We start from the raw sequence: 22704 nt of genomic DNA on the forward strand, positions 1-22704 counted from the left end.
TCATGATTCATCTACATAAGAGTTTGACTATTGTTTTGTGATCAACAGAGCAGTCCATCTCACCTCAAAGCCTTTCTTAGTGTTTCAATGCAGGCTACTACAATCTTAGGGTTCTTGTTATCCAGTCCTTTGATGAGCTCGTCCTGGACAATCTCTGCTTTCTCGATCTCTACATACATGAGGCAGATATCCGTTCCCAGCTCTTTGGCTCGGGCTTTGGGCTGGTTGAAAACTTTACTTACTACACCCGACACCACTTCCCCTGTTGTCCTGAAAGACAAGATCGACATTCAATCACTTCACCATGCAAATTATTTAGTTAAGAAGGATTTATAGGAGTTGCCTTCAGATTACGTCTATAGTGTTTTCCCATTGTTTTACCCCATACTACTTATTTATTTAATTATTTCTATCCACTTACATGTACATCTGATGATGTGAATTCTTACATTACTGCAACTCATTTCCTCACCAGCCTCACTTATTTCTCTCTTGAAATTAAGACAAAGAACTACAGCATTTCATGTTACAGAGGAAGAAGTCGTCCTCTATCCTTTCCTGAGGCGGAAAACCTAATATTACAACTTTACCTCGGACTGTTACAAAGCGCCGGCACTTAACCAGATCAATTATTTTGTGTTATTATTACATTAGGAGGAGACTCCTAGTGCAAGTCCTAGTAAATTAGCTGTTATATTAATAAGCATGTTAACTGTTTGTTAAAATATACTTCATTGTTGGAAAATTGCTGCATAAAAAGAATAAACATTAATGTAAATGCAACGAAAGGCAGAATTCTATTCTTTTATCCTAAAGTCAGCATGTAATTCTGATTGTTCTTCCACTGAAAGGTTTAAGTGACAAAAGAAATGTTGCAAATGAAATGCGATACTGTGAGAATTACATTTCATATTCCCCCCCAGTACAACTGCTTTTCTATTTTGCACAGAGTTCTCTCACCATGTGATGTGCTCTCTTACAGGTAAATAATCGACTCTGGGTTGGTAACAGTAACTCTGAAGCCATCTTGAAGACTTGCGGGTCAATAAGAAGTGTAAAATGTTTAATCACTGATGCAGAAGTTTAATATTACTTTATTTAGGTTTTTTGTTTGTTTTAAATATTATTAGTATAATATAGTAATTACATCTTGAATTTAAGTGTTGAAACCACCCCCCAACACACACACACAAAACAAAAACAAAACAAAACCACACTCTGGTTTCTAAGTACCATAACCACTGCGGCACAAAATGCTGTCAGATGTAGAAACGATCAATGTCAGGTTCCGTCCAGAGTGGCTATTTTGGGGAAATCGCACAGTATTGCTCAATAAGCATGTCTGCCTCTGGAAAACCATAGACCAGAACAATCACTAGGGTCTACTTTCAGACTGAAAGTGTTCATTACAGCAGCGTCCAGCAAATACACCCAAGTAATATGCAAATATAAAACCACACACAAATCCTACAGCTAAGACGTTCTCTTTCCTGCACTCTGTCAGAGACACAATGACTAAGAGCTTTCTCAGGCCGTAAATGGTTTGCCTTCCCATAAAAAGGTTTACGTTCAGCAGGGGTCACATGACTCCTCTTATGGCACACACAAAAACAAAAAGGCATTCATTTGAACAAACAATTCTATACAGTACAAAACTGGACAGAGCATGACCTCATAGACTGGATATATTAATTTATGGTGAAGGTGCTTGAAGTGGAGTTTACTATTATTACTTTTGTAATGGTCTACAAACAGGTGGTCACTGTTAACGACTACTAATGTTTTAAAACTAAGGATGGCACATTCTCTCTCCCAGTCAATCAAAGCAAAACTAGCCAATCGTGGGTGCCCGAGAGCTGAATGTATGTGGAAGAGGGAGGATAGCGCTTTTCTCAGCACGTGTTAAGCTGCCCTGTGACACAGCAGGTCAGAAAGTTACTGCATGGCTGGCTTTACTTGTCTTGGAGGAAGCACAGGATAGCCTTCATCTTCCCCAGATGGCGGTAGACATGTAGAAATTCGTAGATGACCAAATTGTTGAGAAAATAATAAGTAAATAAATAAAAGTCGAAAAAAAATTTACACAAAAAAAACGACTTGATAGTGTGGTCTGATGCCAGTAGCAGAGTTACCGCCCAAAAGTGTTTCACTTTGCTTATACCACCAGTATGCATTGGATAAAAGTTAATTGGTCAGTCTGATACTACACACACAGCTTTGTGTACACTCAAAATCACCACATGTGCAAATAGATCAATTAATTCCTTATAAAATCCAAGTTACATGAAACCACTTACTTGCCAGCCACATGTGCATTCTCAATAAAGACAAGTGCTGCTTCCAAGCCTTTCAGCTGAGCCACGGCATTGGACTCTGTAACAAACTTTTTGATCAGTCCCAGGTATTTCCCCCATTCAGGACTCTTCTCATCCACAATCCTCTGGAAAAGCTTCAGCGCTTCTTCATATCCATTCAGTCTCGCCTTCCATACCTTAGGAGAACAGTTTATTAGAGAAAAACATTACTTTAAACAAAACAAAACATTCAGTTCTGAAGATAGCTTGTACTTTTTCCCCCCATACAGATCAATTATTTAGCAGTTCATTTTCTACCACAGATAAACTATAGAAATCTCCTGCTGTCTGAGCCATTTTGGCCTTCATGTGAAACATCTGCTTCTACTGTGTTTCAATTAGTCCATTACCAGTATCTATTCTACAATTAATAAAAATAAATAAATAAATAAATAAATAAATAAATAAATAAATAAATAAATAAACAAATAAACTTCCTGGCATAATCCTCTCACATCTTATGGACCTTACCATCCGTGTCATTTAGGTATTACTAAGTTACAAGTAGAGTGGAGGTGAAGTGCCCTAAAAGTAGGGCTAGAACATCTAATCAGTAAAATCGAGTAAATAAAATAGTTGGCATCTAATTTCATTATTGTTTTGTTAAGGGCTGGTGTGGGTGCAAGATTTCATTCCAACCAAGCAAAAGCCACACCCGAGTCTACTGAAAGTGAAGATGAACTGATTAAACAGGTGGAAACAGGTGCAGCTCCTATGTGATTGCAATGAAAACCTGCCCATAGCCATATGTGGATAAGACTAGACATCCATGGATTAGTTGGTAGCTTGATGCCAGAACTAGTGACTATATGAATCAATTAGCTTTTAAGTAGTTAAAACATTAGACATAGTGCTGCTAAATAAATGCTAAACTGTTTAACGTACACACTATATTTTAATACATGTGTGACAAGTCATCAAGCCACCATCCTGTTTTTGGTTAACACTGAAGATGTTGATCCCAAAATGAGTAGAGTCACTGATTCCATGCACTGAAAACTAACAGTCAAACCCAAACTCTCACACCCCAAAAATAAGTCACCTTGTGCAAACGTGTCAAGCGAAATGAAAATAGCATCCGAGAGTTTAAGTGGATATTGGAATCTGACTGGTCAGATTTGAATAAATCAGGGTTGACATGAGACCATTGCCCAGTAAACCGTTAATTATTCTGATTCTACTTGCAAAATAGTATACAAAGATGAGGATCTTTAGTTTGCGCATCTGAAGTGCTGAAATGATCATTGTAGGTGGAGTTACAGAAGCTACAAGGGGTGAAAATGTTATGGGGTGGGTTCGCTGCCTCAAGGACTGGACAGCATGCATTCATTGATTCAACTATGAATTCTGCATCACATCAAAGAGTGCTTGAAGATAATGTGAGGCCATCTGTCTGAAAGTTGAAGTTGAACTAAAAGTGGACCCTTCAACAGGATAATGATTCTAAGCACACAATAATATCCAAGGAATGGCTCAAAAAGAAGAAATGGAGGGTTATGGTATGGCCTAGTCAAAGCCAAAGATCTGAATCCCATAGAAATGTTGTGGGGGGATTTTAAACAGGCAGTACATGCAAGAAAACCCTCAAACAGCTTGCAACTGAAAGAATATTGCATGGAAGAGTGGTCAAAAATTCCAGCAAGCTGACGCCAGAGACCGGTGGACAATTATGCAAAACGCCTACAAGTTATTTCTGCTAAAGGGGGTAATACTAGCTTCTGAGGCAAAGAGTGTACTTACTTTTTCCACAGAAGAATCACACCTCTATTTGTTGAATAAATGATTGAAAAAGCTCATTTTCCTTGTGGCTTTATTCAACTACATCATCTTCATTAAAAAGCACTGTTTCAAAAATGATCAAATGTTTGCTTGTCCAAATATGTTTACAAAAAACAAACACAAAAAAAACAAAAACAAAATAATTTCCATGGGGTGCACTCATTTCTTACTTGACTGTACATCTGATTTTGATAGGCAATTCAGCATTGTGTCATGACAATACGATAAAGATGAGCCAACAGACGCTGGCACAGGGACAACAACTGTTCTTCTACAACAATGAGGCTTGTTTCAAACTTGAGTAAATAGGCACATGGTGTGAGAAACAGCAGAGAGACAACACAAGACTGCCATGTGCTCCCTGAGGTGCAAACCTTTGAGTAACACCAACAGTGTTAACTGCTGATGTAGAAGCAGCTTGGTGTAACACGTCTATGATGATTTCAGCAAAAAAGAGAGCGAGCGAGCGAGCGAGAGAGACAGAGAGCGAGCTTACCTTGTGTTCGCATTTCTGGTCTATGGGCAGCTTCATCCACTCGCTGTCGTCCCCCATGGTGACAGCTCTTCTGTTTTCACCTTATCCACTCAACTGTAACAGAAATAAACAAGACGCTGTGATTGGATGTTGTCCAGCATGATGGAAATACCATTATTATGTGTTTATTTGCTCACTTCGCAATTATTATTCCATGCAGTCAAAATTATTATTATTATTATTATTATTATTATTATTATTATTATTATTATTATTAATAATAATAATAATACCAAGAGTGACCACAATGGACGCAAGTTTACCTCAAAAGCTAACCGTAGCGTCCAAGACAAAAAAAATTAAAAATCACATGCACAGATCACTTCCAATGCAAAGGCTCTGAAACACTTCATCTTTCAACAGTCAAAAAAAATCTAATTCACACCATTACCCACTCTTAACGTAACTGATGAGACAACTTTTGATTAGCTAGTTTATTTGTTTTGACTGGACATGTAACTACATTAAAATAAATAAAATAAATCCTCATGCAGTCGCCTCAACCCGCTTTATTGACTTGTTCAGAATATCAGCTTGAAGAGAACAGTGCAAGAACTTTTTCATGCAGTTTCTTACACTGTACGACACACCATTATGCGCCATCTGCACAAATGGACTGAACCGCAGGAGTAGCAGCCATCTGAAGCTGGGATCACTTGTCTTGCTAGGCTCATACTGAAGTTTGGCATCAAACCACCCAAGCAGATTCAGGGAGAAGTCGTGGCCCAAAGTCTGAAGACGTCATATGTATAAGATGTTTCAGATTATATAGTTCCAGTTTGATCTGTATGTTTTTATGGAAGGCTTATTCTGATTTATTTATTTTATTTTTTTAAACAGTTAATGAATAAATACTATAATTGAGCAAAAAAAAAAAAAAAGATTAAAAAAAGAATGTAATTTACACACACAGTTTGCAGAACCGGCAGCATTAAGCTTTTTCATGGCCTTGCTAAGCAAACATCAGAAAACAGGCACGTCTGAGCCAAACGACTACATCTGTGGTATGAAAAATATTTCTTATTTCATTTTTGGCTGAAATTTTCCTTTAAACTCTGCAGCTTCAAAGGGAGACCCAGATAAAACACCATGCCCTCACAGACACAAAGATGTAGCACTTCCTTTAAAAAGAAATTACGATGCGCATCATCAAAAGGCACACCCACAGCCTGGACTGCTTCTGTTAATACGTCAGAGTTGCATCAGCAAGATGGAATGAAATGAACACTTCAATGCAGCTGTAAAGTAAGGGCACAAATATTCACCTTGAAGCATAATACATACTTACAATAATACAGCACTTAGACAAGGGTGTATTAGCTTTATGAAGAAAGTTAACATGTTGTTCAAGTCAACAAAGTGTGACTCACCAAAAAACACAATCATGTACAAAACCCTTTCTGCATGCAATCGAACACTCACACGCGACACTACGAACATCTCTAGACTGTAAAAAGCCTCTGAAGTTGTTGCTTAATGCATATCTGAGAGATATCAAGTTTCACGTTTCATATTGATTTCTATAAAAACAACAGCATCATGAAGTGAAAAAACGCCTGCCAGAAGCAGCCCAACACTAACCACAACGACTGTTCCCATCATGCCTGTGGAAAAAATAAGGCATCAGCACTGACAAAACAAGGCCATGTTATTTGGTAGGATCCACAATATTTACTTCTGCCAATGACAGGACAGTGAAGCCATATTATGAAAAACTAGATTTTTTTATTTATTTAACATTAACAAGAAAAAACAAGTCTAGGCAACCGTTTAGTTTAAAAAGCACTGATCCTTTTCAAAACCCGCATCTCGAAAAGCGTATCATGATGTCAACTGATGCATGCAGTATGATTTTACATGTAAAACAAAATGTTCTCTTTTCAGTGTGTAGCATGTGCAGAATCACACGGATTAAGGGTTCTCCTCAACATATTAATAAACGGGATAATCCAGAACTAACAAAACTGTGCTTCCAGATAGTGCTCTCTCTCACCTGCACTAGAAAATGCTGCATTTTGGGTGCCAACTCATTTGATTCAACACATCCGTACATCGTCCTACACTACCTGAGGTTAAAATAAGGGGTGCCACAACAATGACCCATGGCCAGGAGCCAAGGAAGCAAAATTTGAGGAAGCACGTGATTGCCTACTCCCCTATGGTGGACAATAGGGGTGAGCTGCCTGGTGGGTGGGAGACGGCCAAGACTAAGGGGGGGGTTATTTATTGATTTAAATCAGGGGTGCATTAATTCAATACTGAATATCAGCATTAGGGCTGATACTGGCCTGAACTGCTGAACAAGTATTGGATGCATTTTATTCCATGAATACATTATGTTAAATGACAAATGTCATGGACACAAAATGCTCTTAAAGCATGTCACCATCAAGCAGCTACATGTCGCATAGATTAGTAACAGACAGTTGCTGAGCATCACCTCTACAGAGAGGATACTGGTATTGGATAAGTATTGGGTAAGAACCAATATTCAGAGCTCCAACATCAGTACCGTATAACATAAATGACCAAATATAGGAATGCACCTCACGTTAAAATAGGTTTAAAAACTTGCTCTTATAAGCTTATTACTCACTACACTCTATGAGAAGATCCGAATACAATTTTGGCCAAATTCTAACACAGACTGTGCGACAGTGTGTTCTCCATGTTAGAGTATACGATGAAGATCCTCTAGCGACAGACTTGTGCTTAAAGAAAATGACCATGTTCTTCTTACATCAGCAAGCAGCACGATCTGAGCTGGTGCAGAAAATGAGCTCAATCAAACATTACTCAAAGTGATCTTGAGGTAGTATAGACCCCCCCCCCCAAAGAACATTGGGGAGTTTAACTGCTCAGGACAAACAAGACACTCATGAACTACTATCACAAAACATAAAAACAGTCGTTGCTCATCCAGGTAATGATGCACAGTATTTTGCAGATTCTGCAAGGCATATATAAACCTATGACCGCCACTGTACAGTGTACTAGGGCTGCAACCAACGATTATTTTCATAACTGATTAGTTGGCCGATTATTTTTTCGATTAATCAGATGGGGAGGGCAAACTTTCAGTACCATTTTTTTGTTTATCAAAAATAAAATCCACAAACTGAGAGTTACAAATATAAACTTCAGACTAAAACTTTACACAACTGTTTGTACAATTATATAAGACTGAAAAGAGCCCAATACACACAGACACACACCAGAATGTGTTATTCATTTAGGACTGTGGTTAAAAATATAAACTAATATTACATACACACATTTATTTAGTTTAGATTATATCTATATCTTTATCTATAGCATATATGCATTATTTTAAGGATGCACAAAAAGAACTGAAATAAACTACAGACCTAAATTAATAATAAAAACTGACTTTCACTGCACCTTGTGGTTTCTGTTCCTCACTGCTTTTAAGAATATTGTTTTACTTTTGATCAGGGTTTTAGACATTACAGATCTTCCTCGTACTATGTATTAGCACGTCTACACTGCGCGTGATCAGCAACGCAGCCTCGTTACTAACAGATCACTTCCGTTATAATAAACTACAGAATTTACACTGCAAGCGCACAATTACACCATGTAATGGCAATAAACTTAAATTTAATTAAACCTTTTAAGCAGCTTGCACCAGTTTCCCCTGCCCCTTAAACACCACGGAGAATTTAGATACAAACATAACTTTGTGCTCGTGCAGCACTGTTTGATCTCCACGGTGTTTAATATAAAATGCACCCTGCCTTACAGGACTTTTTTCCTCAGTCACGTGACGATTTCGCCTCCAGCTGATGGTGACTGGGGTCACATTGGGAATAAAAGGTAACGCTGACAGAAACCGTAAACCGAAGTAAGTCGTTTTCGGTGACTCAGGGTGTCTGCTTAAGCTAGCGTGCGTATGACATCATGCGCCGTCGACTAGGAAGCAGCGTATACTTCCGGTTAGTAAAACCCCGCTAGCGTTCCATTTGTGATATTACCTTTCTAAAATCCACACACTAGACGGTAGATGACACAGTGCATAGTGTAAGTGTACAGTATGACATTTGGGACACAACTTTAGCATTTACTCTCTGAAGTGTGTTTTCGGAACAGAAGTAACGTAACGAGTGAACGTGCCGCACACAGACCATCTAAGCGATAATGAGATTGTCAGCGATTTTCATAATCGGTTATTATCGATTAGTTGTTGCAGCTCTACAGTGTACAGCCAGCTTCATCTGCCCAAGTAGTAACAACCCATTATGCTCAATTGCTACTGCAGTAATGGTACCGCTGGTGCCACATTTTAATCTCAGAAACATTTTAACACTGCTGGATTGAGAAATACTGCAATTACACCACAGTTGTTTTAAATCTGCAGTTACTACTCGGTTACTTTGCAATAGATGTATGCTGGGGGAGTAGTTGCAAGTTGTAGTTTAAGGGCACTGCTATTGCATTTTTAAGATGTGTACTAGTTAACTGAAAATCATTAGCATTACTCATTGTTAAAAGTAGCCAAGACAACTTTCCTAAGCAGAAATATTAAGATACAATTATAGACTTATTGTGAGTTACGTCACCCTGCCATAACAAATCATAATGGTTTCCACTACAAATACCATTACATAGTAGGACACAAGTCCTTAATAGTATCATAACATGTCACCAAAAGGCAATAAATTACCAGAAGAGACCCATTCCAGTTTCCATTAAAACCAATACAATTCCCATTATAACCATTTAGTGTTTTTTTTCCCCCCCAGCAGTGCAGCTAACTTGTTTTTTTAACCTAAATTTCTTGAAAAAGCAAAATATACAAGTAGTTTTAAAGGACAAGCGATTGCATTTGAACATGTATGATGCATGTAAACAACAAAAATGTGTTAAGATTAACCAACACCTACTTTAGCAGAAATGTCAAGATATATCTAACATTACATATATACACACAAAGATATATACAGTATGTTAATTAATTAAAATTTAATAGTTATTTAAAATGTTAAGAGTAGCTAACCAGCTAATCACTTATTAGTTATAGCACCCCTCTATAAAGAAAAACCGTTAGGTTTGTATAAGCAATTAAAAGTAATAATTTAGCAACATAAAGGATTTATTCACACTGGTAGGATATTACGCACTAGTATACAAAAGCTGGTTATTTTTTTATTTGTTTTAATAAGCTAACTAAATGAGGTTTGTTTGTTTTTTTTTAACATAATTACTGACTCGAACATTAGCTTGGATACAACTGACCAAAGCATCGTCACTTCAGATGACATATCTGAGACATTTCCGAGCTTAGATGTTAACATTTTAGCTCACGCAACAAGTAAAAGCTTTCAATAACGTCTTAATACACATTACCAATTCAAAGTGATGACCAAAAAGGTGCTAACATGGGAGTACAGCACGTAGTTAGCTAGCATAACGCAGTGTACAATGCAGGCTTGTCTTAGCATAGCATAGCATAGCTTAGCATCCACCTAGCAACGCTACAAATAGCTAGATTTAACGTGTTTACTGCCAAGAGCAAACGAGTAGGGAGAGAGAAGTGGGTTAGCATGAGGAGTCTTATAATGGCCTAATGACCGTGTGTGGATACAAATTCAAGAAGGCACACACTTATTGTTTGACAGATCTCTCTCTCTCTCTCTCACTCTCTCTCTCTCTCACACACACACACACACACACACACACACACACAGAGAGAAAGAGAGAGCAGGCCATGAAAACGCAGCAAACACAGCCCCAAATAGTAGCGCAATTCCATTCACACACGTTCACGCTATAGTTACAAACATTTAAATCCGGATATCTGAAGGTTTGAGCTGAAGGTTACCTGCGTTAGGACAGCAAGACAAGGCGCAGAGGTTCAGAGCCAGAGCCGAGATGTGCTCTCATTTCTCTGCCGGGCTTTAAAACGCCCCCAAGGGCGGAGAATCAGAGGGAGGGTCCGCCACAGCCACACACAACGCCACACAGCCCCACTAACAGATTCCTCCTCAATATGCACAAACTTTCCTCTTATTTCTTACTTCCTAAACCTTGTGAACCAAACAGCGGAAATAATCCCTTAAACTAACAATTTGTTATTACACACTGAATTTTAAACACACATTTCACATGAAATGAACAGAAAGAAAAGGTTGTGGAAGGTAGGAAGGGGAGCCGCACATAGTGAGAGTGAAAACAAACATTAACAGGTTCAGTCATTGACTGGAATAAAGTTGTTTTGACGTTGGACGGTCGATATTCGCAGATATGCGGAAATTAAGGGACCGTCTCTAAAGTTACATACGACATGGTTTCTAACTTCAATAGCATTTGAAGGGAATGACTTACAGTCATATAACCAACTGTAAAGTGTTCACATAGGTGTCAGGTAGGACGCACACCTTTTAGATTTTTGATATTTAACAAAATAAGCTATTAAATCACATATAAATATTGCCATGTATTTTTATTACTTTATTATTTTATTACTGCATGGGCTCATACACAAAATATACCATAATTTAAAGCTCAATAGCATTTGAAGGGAATGACTTACAGTCATATAACCAACTGTGAAATGTTCAACTAGGTGTCATGTATGACGCACACCTTTTCGATTTTTTATATTTATTAAAATGAGCTAATAAATCACATGTAAATTGGATATGAATTTCACTACAGAATGCGCCCATACACAAAGTACGCCATAATTTAAAGCTCAGTAGCATTTGAAGGGAATTACTCACATTTATTTAGAAATGTTGCTGCTGCGATTCTGCGACACCACCAGAGAGCGCTGTTTCATTAACGCATGTTGCTGCGGTGTCCAGGTGGCGTCGAGTCTCTGCGTTGCTATGGAGTACTAACGCGGTGACGTCACATTCGTCTAGGACGTGAATGAATTGTTTTCAGGTATTTTCTTTCTTTATTAACAATAATACAATAAAAACTAGAGAATATACAACGTTTGAGGGCAATAGAATCCTCAAGGGTACAACATATAGTAGATAAGTTAAACAAAAAAACCCTCCGTTTATCTTTATTTTGTTTTAAAGATTTTTATTTTAAAGGGGCAGGGTGGCTTAGCACGTTCACCTCACACTTCCAGGGTCGGGGGTTCGAGTCCCGCCGGGGCCATGTGTGTGCGGAGCTTGCATGCTCTCCCCGTGCTGCGGTGCTCTGGTGCTCCGGTGCTCCGGTTTCCTCTCCCATCCAAAGACATGCATGGTAGGCTGATTGGCGTGTCCGTAGTGTATGAATGGGTGTGTGTATGTGATTGTGCCCTGCTATGGATTGGCACCCTTTCTAGGGTGTACCCTGCCTTGTGCCTGATGCTTCCTGGGATAGGCTCCAGGTTCCCCGTGAGCGGTAAGCGGTAGAAGATGGATGGATTTTTATTTTAACAAAATAAATTTTAAATAGTCTGCAGATCCTCCTTAACATAACCAGCATAATAATTAAGGTAAATACAAATTATATTTGTCTACATAACATAACATATAACATTTATTTCTTCAAAGCAAATAAAAATAGTTTAAATATGTTTGCAGCTCAGTCCAAAGTTTAACCATGGGACATAATCAAAAATAAAATTTGAATAGTTCCATAGCTACTGTCACAGAAAAAAACTCCGCCAAAATAAATGGAATTTTAAAGCATTTCTAATGAGGTATGGTTGCACAGAAATACTTGTTTATACTTTGCACCCATAATGTGCGCTGTTTTTCAGATAAGTTTCAGACAGGATTTAAGGTGTAGAAGCGCTTTTTAGTGTTTAGTATTACAGTCTAGCAAGTACACATCCCATCTGTGTGTGTATCGGCTATGTATTTGTCCAGATCCAGACAGTTTTAAAAATATGACCTATGAAACGAACTCATTTAATACACTGTGTTTTAGGGCTTTATTTCTATACACAAGGCGAAATACATGTCCCTCTTTAAAAAATTAATAAAATGTACTTGTTAATAATGTAATCAAAATGAAGAAAAGCCATAAAGCTTAGATATTTTTCAATACTGCAAAAAATTATATATTTTTGTTTCTTAGTATTCCATCATTTTTTTATTGTTGCATTTGTGTCTGGTTTGTGAAACGTATCACAGTTTGTTGTGATGGTACTAATAGATTGGCGCGGGGATGACGTCATTTTGTATGCCAAAACCCGGAAACGAGTTAGCCTTTCCGGTTCCATCGTCCTGAAGTCAATGGGTTTTTTAAACGGGATTTTGGTTAAAAGCCTGAAATAAGGTCTGTGGTGAACTCAAGCTCAAAATATTTTTCACGTTTTTTTCTACGATATAAAATACACCAGTGATACTGCACTTGTTATATATTTTAAAGCTTTTACGTGCATTGAAAAAGGTTGCTAATAAGTTGCTAAATGGGTCTACAGAGACCCCCCCAAAAAAAAAATGTGTATGAAAATTCATCCACAGAGTAAATCCGTATTATGGAAAATGTTTTAAATCAAGTTTGGAAAAATTGTCGGAAGCTTAGTGATGGTGACGTTGAAGTCGAGCGACCGTGGTGTAGTTCGTGTAGAGCATACGGTTAGATTTGTATTTCTGGCGATTGCATTTAAGCTTCAAATTTCAACAAAGTTGTGCTCATTTGTGAAAATTATCTTGATAGGCAAACGTGTTAGTATTGTAAATTTTTGTCGATCACAGAGCTTTTTTTTGTCGTTGCTGCGATAATCCAAAAGCCAACGTGAAAATGCTATTGGGTTTTTGTCGAGGGAACCGGTGTAATGCTAACTTCCGGGTTCCGGTACAAAATGACGTCATCCTCGCGCCACCCTATACACTGTGCTTCAGGGATTTATTTTTATACACAAGTCAAAATACATGTCCCGCTAAAAAAAGAATACGTATTTACTTGTTTATAATGTAATCAAAATGAAGAAAAGCCATAAAGCTTAGATATTTGTTTTCGGAATGTAATCTTTCAAAAAGAAAAAAAAATGATTCTAATTTGTACATTTCTTAGTATTTCATAATTTTTGTTGCAATTTTGGCTGGTTTGTGGAACGTATCGCTGTTTGTTGTGATGACACTAATATGCCATATTTACTTTGATCATTAAAATTTTTTTTAACTTCCGGAACCGGTCATCACGTGACCACCCTCGTCACCCTGTCGGTCGCTACAGCGGTATGAAAATGAGCACAGATCGCTTCACCATCACCGCAGAGGACTATTTAGGTACGTTATTGCAATTACACTTATTTTTATTTCTTACTTTTTTTTAAATTTCTGATCTATATCTGCAGTTATTATGTCTCACAGTGCAGTAATAAGTTTATAGAAGTGCATTTTGTTTTGCATTGCAGCAGAGACCAGTGCTCTTTTCTATCTGAATGATGCTGTGACTCAGCTGCTGGAGCACAGAGAGGAATTCATCCAATTCGGCATCGTGCGGTATTTTGCAGAATAGTGAGTTTAACCTGAATAATCAGACTGTGTGAAATCAACAGCTGCATGTCTGCACAGATTTCCAACCTCTCTGGACATGATAATTTTCTATTACTATTACCTAAATAGTATATATAAGTAGTATATACATATACTCTTAGGCACCCTATTTTTAGTACAAATTTACCTATAGATATTTATTTGATGAATCGTGATTTATCAAGTCAGTACAAAAACATTTTAGTTTTCCAAACATTAATTTTCCAAAATTAAATGCTATGGAAAAATATCAGTAAAGAAAGCAGCATATTAAGTAAGAGACTACTTTTCAGAGAAAAACACAATAAAGGCTGTTGGGTTTTGCTGTAAAAATAAGAAGCAAGTGTGACAGTCAAAGTCTCCCGAAGATCCGTGTCTGGTTCTGCAAGATATTCAGTAAAACTTACAGCTAATTTCCTTATAAAACTACACTAACTGTACCTGGGACTATTTAGGAAAAAAAAGCATAGGGTCATCATATCAAATATTGAGTTTGTGTACTTTATTACTGTTTACAGCGCATTGTAGTATTTTTCTTTTAAGTAAAAAGATAAAATTGAATGATTTCTGAAGTCATCTTTACAGCATTTCTTTGCATGTGCATAATACTTTTGCACAGTATGTATGTACAAGTATATGAGTGTGTATTATATCAAACCTAGTGATTCATGCCATTTAACTAATCATTTATAAAGAAATAAATATATTATATATACACATGAATGTTATATAAATATTATATTAATTAATTAATTGCTTGGAAAACATGTACCAAAGGTCAGAGCTCCTGTTCCAACTAATCAACATTGACACATATTAAACATTAAATATGACTTTTTTTTTCTCCCCTATTGTTCAGAATTGTTGGTATAATAATAAAAAAATAATAATAAAGTTCTAAAATGTAAAAATGCTAGAAATATAATATTTTGAAAGAGAAACTTGTGAAAGAAAGAAAGCAAGTGTGTATCAGTGATCTTGGAGTTACAGTTATAGCTCACTGTTGCATGGTATTAAATTGATTGATTAGACAAAATGAACATTTTCTTTGAGTTTTTTACTTTGTATTAAATGTTGCTCATTATCCAGGACATATTTAGTGATGGAAGTTTGCTTCCTTAGTTAATAAGTTTAATAAATAAGGGGATCTAATTGCAATGTTTTTCAATACACATTAACTTCAAAACACATCATGTGTGCATGATATTCCATTTGTACTAAAGGAGCAAACCTTCAAAAATGACCAAATGTCTTAGCTGAGCGATTTGCTGTTTTGCAGCTTCACCAGTGTGAAGAACGGGAATCACATTCTCTTCAGAGAATTCAGCTATGTTAAAGGTACAGCACACAACCGAGTGTCCTTCATCCACGTCTTCTGGAAATGCTTCAGACAGATTGGAAAGAACAGAGGTGTGTGTTTGTGTGTGTGTGTTTGTTTATATTGGAATATCTGACATTTTGTGGCTGGTCCCCAGTAGGAGTCTTTTTAAAAAGTAAAACTGCACCTTTTATTTACAAATCTAAGAGCCAACATGTTTCCTCATGTTGAGGTTAAGGTTAGATTAAGATTTAGGTGTAGGCATAGAATGAATTAGGTACATTAATAATTATGTCAGTGGAAAGTCCTCGCAAGGATAGTAAGGCGTATGTGTCTGTGTATTTGCCTGTGTTTGTGTGTGACGATTTGTTTCTATACAGTTGCAAAGTACTCGTGTTATCCTCTTCACAGATTTGCTGACGATGATGGAGTACACGTCGCTTCTCCAGCTCCTATGCCCAGACTTTCCTGCTGAAATGGTGCAGAATACAGCCAAGTACGAAACCACTTCTATTGACACTTTTCTAGCATGTTCCCATCTTTTCCATTTCAGACTAGTAAGCACAGTGGCCTAGTGGTTAACACCGCCAGGGTTGCGGGTTTGAATCCCCCTTCTTGTGTTTGAGGAGTTTGCATGTTTTCCCATATGTTGGGGGTTTCTTCTGGGTACTACATTTTCCTCTCCCTGTCCAAAAACATGTGTTGTAGGCTGATTGGCATTTCCAAATTGTCCATTGTGTGTGAATGGGTGTGCGATTGTGCCCTGCGATGGGTTGGTACCCCGTCCAGGGTGTCCCCCGTCTTGTGCCCCGAGTTCCCTGGGATAGGGTCTATGCTCACTGCGACCCTGTGTAGGATAAGCAGTACAGAAAATGGATGGACTGGTAAACACTGTATTATGTTGTTGCCTGTGTTATAGGATTGTCTTGATGGAGGACGCTACGGAATGCCCCATGTCCCTCTCAGATTTCATCTACTCTTTCCAAATCCAGTTTTACTATGAAGGTAAGACCATCCAGCGTGCATAATCAGTCCCACCAGGATGGTGCGATTGCAGAAATGAATGCGAAATCAAGGAAACGGCGCAATATTCGCAGGTGCTTGCAATTTTTCGAAATTGCCGCAGATTTGGGTCATGTGACATCATCATAATGTGCATTCAGCCAAAGACCCCTTCGATTCACGTACGTCGAACATGAGTACAGAAAAAAGGTCTCATTTACCAACAAACATCACTGTGAAAGACCGTGCAAAACAATTTCATGCAACTGCAATTCGCACGAAAACTGCAAAGCAGCTTTATAGAAATCTGGATGTAGATCCATAATGAACAATGAGCAAGCCAGAGGTAACAGTGGCGAGAAAAAACCTTAAAAGGAACCAGGGAAACTCAACTCAGGAACTCAGAAAGGAACGTCTTCTGGGTGACAGCGGAGAGTGAGATTATAAATCATTACAGTACACAGGTGTAGAAGAATTGACCGAGTACTGTGTTGAATGTTTAGAGTCCTGGGATGAGCACAGGACAGTGTTTATGATTACAGCAGCAGTTCTTAGGTGTGACTATCCACTGAAGCTTGGACTGATAATCAAACTGCGTTTATTTGTAAAAATATCAGTACAATATATAAAAGTGAACAAAACTTCACCATCAGAAGTTGGAACGATGGTGCAAAGCAGGAAGTGATGCAGATGATAATATAGTTACACTTTCTAAATGACGTTATGTTGTGTAACAGTGCTGTTTCTATATGAAAATATTGGCATGCGTATGGATTATCATTAAGACAGACTTCCATTACTTTTTTAGCTACATTAGCATTACAGCTCCAGGTCAGTACTAATGGCACCAGTGGTGGACAGCAAACATGTCTTGGCTGATCGATTATATTTGTGTAGTCCATTTGGAGCACTTCGCTCAACTGAGGTAGTGTTCCAGATAACATCAGGAATGCCAGCTTAGTAGATGTTTTTTAAACTTATTTTTAGTTCTTGGTGTTGTTGTTGTTGTTGTTGTTGTTAAATATTCATTTTATGATTCACTTAGTCAGTTTCACGGATTTATAGTTTTTTGATGAATGAGTGTACATTTTGGTACATCTTTATTATTAAAAACATTTGGTTTATCTTCTAATCTTTTATATGCAAAGCACTTTTGAACTCAAAATAAAAAGTGCTATATGAATAAAGATTATTATTATGGCTATATAACATTAATATTATAATAATAATAATAATAATAATTATTGCTATATAACATTAATATTATAATTTTTTAAAATTATTAGTATTAAGTGAAAAGTTGACAGTTTCTCTTGGAAACTTTGCTTTAATTGCTTGGCTTAATGTTCGAGCTGGATGTATTTTGGATTTTACATTTATTTATTTTTTTGCTTTAGTAAATCCCTACCCATTTCTCTGTCAGAGTTCCTGGAGAGTGTGTTGGCGATTTATGAGGACTTGCTCGTGGGAAAGAACCCGAACACTGTAATCGTCCCGACCTCAGCGTCTTCGGAAACGATATCCAGCGAGGAGACGGAGACGCAGGAGGGGGTGGATTCCTCTGTCCTGCTGGAGTGTATCGAGGGACTGTGTGAACGTTTTAAACACAAGTAAGACACTCCGCTGTTAAACGTTTAGTTGTCACTCTCCATATCGGATTGGCTTTGTGAAATTCGTATCTGGGTTGGGTAACGCTGACTTTATTTTTCACTTCTGTGTGTTTGTAGAGTGTTTTCAGACAGCACGACATGACAAGGATGTCTGATGTAGTTGTATAATTAATGTGAGGCTATTCAGGAAATCGGTAAACATTTTTATAACCTTGACCACAATTCCACCGGTTTGAGAGACAAACTATTACTATGAAAATAAACAAATGTGAAAATATATTTATTTATTTATTCCCTCCTCCCCAAACCATCTAAATCAAGTCTTTTAGCATCTACTGTACACTCAGCACAAAGACAGTGATGTAAACATTTATGTGCAAGTGAGAGCTACATTTTATTTTATTGGGATTTAGCTCCCATTCTGAATATTGCAATTGCCAGTAAAATGTTTTTCATTGTCTATATATATATATATATATATATATATATATATATATATATATATATATATATATATATATTTAGCTATAATTGTCAAAATCGTCAGCACTGTCCATGTTTTATATTAATGGTGGTCATGTAGCCCAGATAATTTGAGTTATTAGTCATTGTGGCGACCTGACTCCGCCCCCGAGCCCCTGACGTCAGCATTTCGGTGCTGGAACCGAATCTGAAACGGAAAATTCCTCTGACGCATCGTTCTTTAGTAAACAAAAATTTGCTAAACCTTTGATTATTTTTTCTATTACAGTACATTTTGTTGCCATGTTTTCCTTTTCAGACTCGTAAGCACAGTGGCGTAGTGGTTAGCATGTTTGCCTCGCCCCTCCAGGATTTGTTTTACTCCTTACTTAACAAACTGCTTTTTTTTGGGAGCGCAGTTTAGGGATTTTATATGTTTGCTCATTCAAGTTAAGAGTTCTATTCTAAGAGTGTACAAGTTAAAGAATAGTCATATAAGCATTTTAAGCTTTAATCAATCTCTGGGGGAAAAATGCCTCGAATCACGCTTTAAAATCAATGTTTCTCATTTGACGTCAATTCTGTCGAATCTTTAGACTTCTCATCAGTCACAGTACACTGTCATTTTATTTAAGTGGACAACAATACGTTGTGCATTTTCACAAATCATGCTTTGGTGTGTATTTATTGCCGTCCTTTGAACAACCTCAGACACATGAGGAAATGTCAGTGTTTGCAGGTGCTGAAATACTGAATTCTGCAGGCTTTAAAACAAGGCCACCTACTTTTTTTTTTTTTTCCAAAAGGGTCAATTAGAAAAAAAATTATTATTAATATTGTTTTATTAAACTACTGAAGTCTAAGAGTGATCTTAAATTAAAAAAATATTTGAGGAGTTTCAGTTCTACAGTTTGCATTGTTCCAGAAGTGTTACCCCGTCATTTAAAACTGTGCTTGGGATTCACAAAAATCTGTAATGTTGGGTTCTACTAGTCTGAAGACCTTGTCTTAAATATTAAATACACACCAATTGTTGATTAGTAACGGGTATCTCTAATATTTTATTTGACTTTATTGTATATTTTATTGTATTTTGTAATTGTTCCTGTACAGCACTTTGGCCAGTTTAAGCTGAATTTAAATGTGCTTTATAAATCAAATGTACTTACTTACTAACTAACATCTTGTATTGTCTTTTCATCACACCACCGACTGTCTTTTTAGTGCTACTGATTCTCTGTTTTCCTAGACATCCACCTCTCTCTGCCATTAAGGAGGCTCTGGAGAACAGCACACGAGTCTCCTACTACAGCTTCCTGATGGCTTTGGCCAAACATGACGGAATCAGTCGGGAAATCGGTGAGGTCTACTGAACCAACAAGAACCGCAAGCTAATCAGCCAGTGTTCACAATCCGTACAGGATTTCGAGGAGTATTTTTTGTCATTGTTGCAACCAAAAATGCTTGATTTTGTTGCTGCTTTTTCCTAAATTTGTGATGCAATTTGCAAGGTGTTTTTTTTTTAATTTTTAAAAAAAATTTTTTGGCAGAAAACTACATGAATTGGCGAAATTGCACAAAATTGTTTTGCACGGCCTTTCACGGGGACGTTTGTTAGTAGACGAGACCTTTTAGCTGTACTCGAGTTCGACACCCGTGAATCGAAGAGGGCTTTGGCTGAATACGTGTTCTGATGAAGTCACATGATGCATCTCCTTCACCCAAATCTGCGGTGATTTTGAAAAATTGCAAGCTCCTCCGAATATTGTGGAGTTTGCTTGAAATTGCGTTCATTTCTGCGATCGCAAAATCGTGAAATCCTGGAGGGACTGATGTTAAAAGATAATATTTTTTAATAAATAACTATCATTTCTTGCTCCTTTTATATTAAGGGTGTGTACACTTTAGCAGTTAACTATATTCATAATATGGAAATGAATATCTTATTTTTGAACATGAATCTGTATTTAACTTGTGCAGATAATGATGGCGCGAATGCATATGTTATAGTTATAAGTATATATTTTTAAACTTGTATGAAGGCTGGATGAATGTACAGAAGTAGGGATGCGGAAGGTTTAGCGTAGTATCGAGTAGAACATCAGTTTTACACGTGTTTGTTCTTTTCCAGGTGCTCTTCCGAACAGATCAGACCTGCTCATCGACCCCGAGATGGATCAGGAGTTGGAGAGGCTGTGAGTACTGTTATCCTTTTCTTAGTCGAGTTAGTAATAACTAGAGATGCGACGATGTCGGCCGATACCGATTAAAGGCTATTTTTCCTGCTATGGGCCATCGGCCGATCGTTTAGTTTAAAAACACCTGACGATCAGAGCCGATTATATCCTGTCAATCAAAAGAGGGCGGGAAAACACATCAATTTTGTGCTGTGTGTAAAGATGATGTCTCTTGTGTGGAATGATGACAAAACTGCAGTTTGTAAACTCTGTAATCTCTGTACTGCTAAAATTTTCCACCGGAAGTGAGCAGCAGTGAAGCGGGAGTTTCCGCGTCGAGTCAGTTATTTTATTTTTTTTGCTGAGCTGCTCGCGCTGAATTAAAGCGCCAGTACACGGTTCAAAGATTTAAATGAAGATGAGCTGACAAAAAGTACATATATATATTGCACAGAAAAATATATTTGTAGTGTACTATATTTCATATCCAGTTAATGTTAATATATAAAAGTTGATATTATGTATTACCAGTTTGATGTCAATGAAGTAGAAATGCTTTTGGTTGTGGTGAGTGAATGTGACGCCTAACAGGAGGTTTTTTAGAATTCAGTCAATGTTAATATGAAATAATAACCTTCAATAAGTTAATAAATCTTACTTTAATCTTCAGAATTTAGTTCATGTGTTGATGTTAATGTGAGTAATGTGTTTTCTGTTTATGAGACCGGTTACTGTGAAACAGCTTGTTGAAATTGAATAAAGTTTTTATTTGTATTTCTTTCAGAATTGTGGAATTAATTATTATTAATTTAAAAGAAGGCATAAAAGGCAGAACTATCGGTGTTGGCCGATATCACTCTGAATAATCGGTTATCGGCATCAGCTGAGAAATTTTGTATCGGTCTATCTCTAGTGATAACACCTCCAGCATGGCTGTGTGTAACACGTTAGACCCAGAATGGATGAATAAATGTTAATATGTCAACATATCTTTCAGGATATTTTTTTTTTCAAAGTAGCCTAAAGCAAACATGCATCCAATCCAGACACAGAGATGAGCTGTTGAGAGTTTTGACAGAAGGCCCTTCTGAGAGTCCAGGGATTTGAAGTCACAACCTTGTGGGGAGTAGCACAGAACATTTAAAGTTGACTGTATGATGTTTGACTGTGTGTGGTTATTGTTCCGTGTTGTAGCGTGGCTCAAGTGGCCATCAGTCCGACATCCAACAGCAGCAGCAGTGCACAAGGACTGAAAGAGCCGTGCAGGAAACCATCACCGCGTAAATCCCTGCACCAGCGCAAAAGGATCGAGATGGAGAGCGACGGCTCCACTGAGGACACCGACTCCTCCGAGAATTAAGACCTGGAACAGCAATGTGGTGCCTTCACTTTATTAAATACCAAAAATATCGGTTGTTCGCATCAAATCCAATTCTACCAAATCATTAAGTGAGGCAGAATCTTATTGGAGAATTGAAAAGTTCTGAAATCACAACCAGATTAAACACTTCTTTGTGTGTGGATTCACTTGTGACGAGTGTGTAACAGGGCATGCCATGGTTGTGTGCTTTTGTTTAAACTTATTTATTGTACATTTTGTGTGTACATATAGAAATACAGCTTGTATCCATGACTTGTATTTTCTTTTTAATAATATGTGAAACTGTGAATTTAAATATCCTTATTTGATGATATAAATAAGCAGTGAAAACATATCTGTAGAAATTGTCCGTTTTTTTCCCCAGCAATATCCTCTGACGCATTTTTTAAATAAACAATGGTGGAGAACCTTAAAAAGGTAGTTTGGCCAAACCAATTTTTCCCTTACACCAAATGGAGGTGATTAGCCAAGATGTAATGATGTCTGCAGTTCGCTTCTTTCGTGGGTGTTTTTTTTTTTTTTTTTTTTTTTTTTTTTTTTCAGTCAGATCTACAAGGATAATGGAGATAAAATATATAGTGACTTGGATAAGTATTCACCTCTTTGTAGTCTTAAAACCTGGAACTGCTGTGCA

The 22704-nt window shown here is 37.3% G+C and overlaps 2 protein-coding genes across 11 annotated transcripts in view; one reads left to right on the forward strand and one right to left on the reverse strand.

Annotated features, from left to right (window-relative positions):
* The window catches only part of ckap5 (cytoskeleton associated protein 5), a 47095-nt gene extending 35592 nt beyond the window's left edge, over positions 1-11503 (reverse strand). For 4 of the 6 annotated variants that reach the window (XM_053682169.1, XM_017474507.2, XM_053682168.1 and 1 more), the window contains exons 1-4: positions 10511-10661; positions 4630-4722; positions 2298-2491; positions 64-270 (exon numbers count right to left, since the gene is read on the reverse strand). In XM_053682169.1, coding sequence (XP_053538144.1) covers positions 64-270; positions 2298-2491; positions 4630-4686 — 458 coding nt within the window. In that variant the 5' untranslated portion in view covers positions 4687-4722; positions 10511-10661. Of the gene's footprint in view, positions 1-63; positions 271-2297; positions 2492-4629; positions 4723-10035; positions 10057-10510; positions 10662-11411 lie in introns of those variants that run through there. The other 2 variants (XM_053682166.1, XM_053682167.1) reach the window with 2 other exon arrangements.
* Positions 10943-22486, forward strand: cstpp1 (centriolar satellite-associated tubulin polyglutamylase complex regulator 1). Of its 5 annotated transcripts, XM_017473317.3 has the most exons (12): positions 10944-11053; positions 11496-11577; positions 11721-11892; positions 13819-13871; positions 14000-14102; positions 15400-15530; positions 15850-15934; positions 16358-16443; positions 17864-18050; positions 19762-19871; positions 20644-20707; positions 21884-22404. In XM_017473317.3, the coding sequence occupies exons 4-12, from the start codon at positions 13823-13825 to the stop codon at positions 22047-22049; spliced, it is 981 nt and encodes a 326-aa protein (XP_017328806.1). In that variant the 5' UTR covers positions 10944-11053; positions 11496-11577; positions 11721-11892; positions 13819-13822; the 3' UTR covers positions 22050-22404.
* Positions 22487-22704: the final 218 nt, after the last annotated feature.

The sequence above is a fragment of the Ictalurus punctatus genome, chromosome 8 (genome assembly GCF_001660625.3).
Source record: "Ictalurus punctatus breed USDA103 chromosome 8, Coco_2.0, whole genome shotgun sequence".
NCBI classification, from domain to species: domain Eukaryota; kingdom Metazoa; phylum Chordata; class Actinopteri; order Siluriformes; family Ictaluridae; genus Ictalurus; species Ictalurus punctatus.